This window comes from Morone saxatilis, unplaced genomic scaffold (genome assembly GCF_004916995.1).
Source record: "Morone saxatilis isolate NCDOM2014 unplaced genomic scaffold, NCSU_SB_2.0 Contig22, whole genome shotgun sequence".
NCBI classification, from domain to species: Eukaryota; Metazoa; Chordata; class Actinopteri; family Moronidae; genus Morone; species Morone saxatilis.
Genome location: NW_023339785.1, coordinates 26,248,572 through 26,252,728, shown reverse-complemented (window position 1 = coordinate 26,252,728; position 4,157 = coordinate 26,248,572). Strand labels below are relative to the sequence as shown.

Genomic DNA, 4,157 nt, shown 5'->3' with positions numbered 1-4,157 from the left:
CACCGAGCGGCTGACGGCCGTCTGACGGAGGAGATTGTCGGTCTGTTGGAGAAACCGTTGCGAGTACGACAGAGTGAGCGCTCAGAGCGTGAGATCCTGCCGCCAGAGGACGACTGCTCGATGCCGTGCTGAAGCCCCAAGTGAGCTTCGCACAGAGCGGGTCAGTCCCTGCTGTCTGCCCCCGGACCCGGAGGACCCGGAGACAGCAGGCTCAATGCTATGCTAATGCTAATGCTACTAGCAGTCAACTGATCAGTTTGTTACTAAAGTGAAACATTTTCTGGCGGTTTTTTATCCTTCAGTCATGAGACAACCCGGAAGTTCACTGCGACCGGAGACACTAAAACATCAACATATATTCATTACAATGACACATAAATCAACAAACACTTGTTTACACATAACACTACAACTCCCATGAGTCTTAGCCCCAAGCAGCGAGAGCAAGCCTCATGGGGCTGTAGTTTTTTCGAAACCTGGTTGGTTTATCTTTAATATAATAATCTGAATCCACTCATTTAAAGAGATTTATGATGTGATTTTCTTTATAATCAATTTTCATATTAATAACAATAACTGACATCAATGTTTACACCACAACAACAAACAACAGTTCAAATGTTTGTTATCGTTTCATTACAAACAAACAGAAGATCAATGACATTTACTTATTTACAAATTATCAGATGTTTTTACATAAGAATTTATTGATCATTTATCAGCTGTAATTTAATTATCCAATAAGTCTTAATAATATAAATGTCTCATTATCTGCATTATTTCATTATTAATTATTATTATTGATATTGTTGATATTTTCAAACTAATATCCAAACTATAATTACTACAATAGTCTTTATTTAAATTCACTATTTAGATCATTTGTAAAAGATTGTTTGAGCAACTTTCTACTTTAATCTTGACTCTTGGACAGAATCATTTGGAGACTTGTTGTTTTGATGTTTAGAGATTATTTTATCTTCCTTTAATATTAACGTTCGATTGTTTTAATTTGATCGATTAATCAATGGTTCAATCAGCTCGATGGATCAGAAAGAACACAATCAATAATCACAACCTGATCAACCTGCAGCTGATGTATTGATCAGGGTTGGAGCCTCTATTGATTCTGTCGAGAACACAACTTTAAAGCTTTATTGACACCCAGAGATCATACTGAAGTAGTGTTGTGTGTGTGTGTGTCTCTGTGTGTGTGTGTGTGTGAGTGTGTGTGTCCTCTTCAACGGAGCACCAACTTCATCTCTTTATATTCGAGGCCCAAGCAAAGCACATCTACTCTGCCCCCCAGAGGTTAACCACAGTAACTACACTGCTGTCCACCCAGATGTGTGTGTGTGGTGTGTTTGTATTCCATAAACAGGAGGGTGAACCTGATTTACCTAATCAATTATTTTACACCGTAAATGTCTCAGCACAGTTACTAGTCGCAATGATAAGAGACAAATGTTCTGACATAAATTCAGTCAGTAGATCAATAAAACACTTTATTGACTGTAGCATAATGTGTTTCTGTATTTCAGGGTTTCCTGCAGACGTCCAGCAGCTGTCGGGACTAAAGAGAGGTTCCCACTGAGCAGCAGCAGGAGTGGGCCCAGTCTGGACCAGGAGGACCCAGAGCCCCCACACATTAAAGAGGAACAGGAGGAAATAGGACCAGTCAGGAGGGAGAAGCAAGCTTCAAGGGTTCACAATTCACATCCTGTCCCTGTGAAGAGTGAAGATGATGATGATGAAGAGAAACCTCAGTCCTCACAGCTTCGCTTCATCAAAGACAAACTGAACAGATGGAAACTGATGATAGAGAGGACTGTGGAGGACCAGAACCAGCCAGAAACTCAGATCCAGATACACATTTACAACCAGTTAGTGAAGACAATTCTCCAGACTCCACTGACACTGACGACAGTGATTGTGATTGGATGCAAGCAAACAAAACCTCGTCGGGAATGGAGGGTCAGACAAACAGTGAAGCCCCTGATATCGGAGCGAAGGAGCGTCCGTTCCCCTGCTCGTACTGCGGGAAGAGATTCAGTCTGAAAGGGAACCTGAACAGACACATCAGAGACCACACAGGTGAGAGACCGTTTCCCTGCACCGGTTGTGATAAATCCTTTAAAGACAGCGGATCTCTAACGGCACACATGAGGTGTCACACCGGAGAGCAACCATACAGCTGCTTATTCTGTGGGAAGAACTTCAGTGGGAGGGGCAACATGACCAGACACATGAGGATCCACACAGGAGAGAAACCGTTCACCTGCTCTGTGTGTAGCAAAAGCTTCCATGTGAAGGAACACCTCAACAGACACATGAAGTACCACACAGGGGAGAAACCGTTCAGCTGCACCGTCTGCGGGAAAGGTTGTGCTCAGAAAACAGACCTGAAGAAACACATGAGAGTCCATACAGGGGAGAAACCGTTCAGTTGTCCGTTTTGTGGGAAGTGTTGTGCCGAAAAAGGAGACTTGACCAAACACATGCGAGTTCACACAGGAGAAAAACCCTTCAGTTGCAATATCTGCGGGAAAAGTTGCGCCCAAAAGGGGAGCCTGAAAATTCACATGAGAACTCACACAGGTGAGAAACCGTTCAGCTGCTCAGTGTGTGGTAAAAGTTTCACCGTTACAGGACACCTGAAGAGACACATGAAGCTGCACGCGGCGGACGGTTCGGAGGCTGCAGATACAAATTCAGCCAAAGTACAACAGGAAGTTGATGCTGTTAAACCTTTAAATGCATCCTGATGGTTCCGTCAGTCAGGAGGAACCTTGGAGTCACCGAGGTGGTTTAGGATACTGCCGGACCTTTACCGAGCTCCTCAGACTCATGTGGTCCAGGGAGGTTCGTTATTTGACTGTTATGATTTAATCAATGTTCACTGATAATGTAGAATATGAGAGGTTTCCTCCAGAGACCTTCATTGTGAAGCCCTGAGTGCCGATGTTTTCAGATGTTAGTGGGCCGATCACACAGAGACGCAGCTGTTGCCTGTGGAGCGAGGCAGCGTCTGCAACCGGTGATCAAATGCAATGAAGCAGGCGTTGAGCTCTAGATTGATATAGAACAGAAGGATAATAGTTACACTGTAAAACCAGTTCCTTTATCTCAACACATTGTAGAAAATGATCACATTGACATTAAGTAAAACTAAATGTAAGTTAGAAAAACACTTTTGATCAACTAGTTTTAGAAACTGTAAGTGACACTGATTTAATTGTGTAATTTTTGTTTGTACTGTAAAAACAAAATAGAAAATCAGGAATGTTTTTATAATTTCCAAAAGTAAGTGTCACTTAAAAGTTTGACATTGACGAGTTGTGCAACTTTGTACCCTGAGCTGAACATTTTTAAACGTTAATGCGCGTCTAAAAACTGTTAGAAAAGAGTCGTCCGACAGGATGTTTCTGTAACTGTATGATCGGCCCCCGAAGTGAGAGGAACTTTAATTAGCTGCTGTTGCCAAGTTGTTTCACTTTGGTACTTCTGAGCTCCTGGTTGGCTGGTGAGGTGAACAGCACACTCTTCATCTGAAGTAACGTTCTGTTATCCAACCAGAACTCACACACGACGTGACACTAAAACTCAATCGCACAATAGACAAGGAATAAGTAGTATTTGAGTATTTGAAGCAGTCGAGACAGATTTCCTGCTCACACACAGCTTGTTAATGAAGGAAAATGTTGAGCCTTCGACACACTACATGACTTTCAGAGTTGTTTGATCTCTGTATTGTTCACACTACACAGCTTCCTGTTTGAAATCCAGAGTCTTGAAGTCGACATGTTGTTTCACACTACGTGACTGATGGCCAGCAGGGGGTCAAACACTACAAGATCTTTCACAACGAGTAATCCCAGAGTCTGTTTCATCAGGAATCATTAATAATGAGCACATCATTCATTAGGAAAATAGTTTACAAACAGGCACACAAACAAACCATTTACAGCATGTCAGCCTGATCAGTAATCAATACTCCCATTATTAAAGCATTAATCAAACTAATACCATCAGACAACCTGATCAGCCTTTATCAGTTAGCTAGTGTTTCTGTAGTGGAGACTAAACGTTAACAATGATCCATATCAGCAGTTTGAATCCAACTAAAAGCTCCCTGCACCAAACTCCCTTTAAGAAAT

The 4,157-nt window shown here is 42.2% G+C and overlaps 1 protein-coding gene across 1 annotated transcript; it reads left to right on the top strand.

The window, feature by feature from the left end:
* Positions 1-417: 417 nt before the first annotated feature.
* Positions 418-3,462, top strand: LOC118333398 (oocyte zinc finger protein XlCOF6.1-like). Its single transcript, XM_035669005.1, is given in 5 exon segments — positions 418-447; positions 1,519-1,669; positions 1,672-1,691; positions 1,723-1,779; positions 1,782-3,462. Coding segments are annotated over 5 exon segments (1,242 nt in total). The 3' UTR covers positions 2,766-3,462.
* The last annotated feature ends 695 nt before the right edge of the window (positions 3,463-4,157 follow it).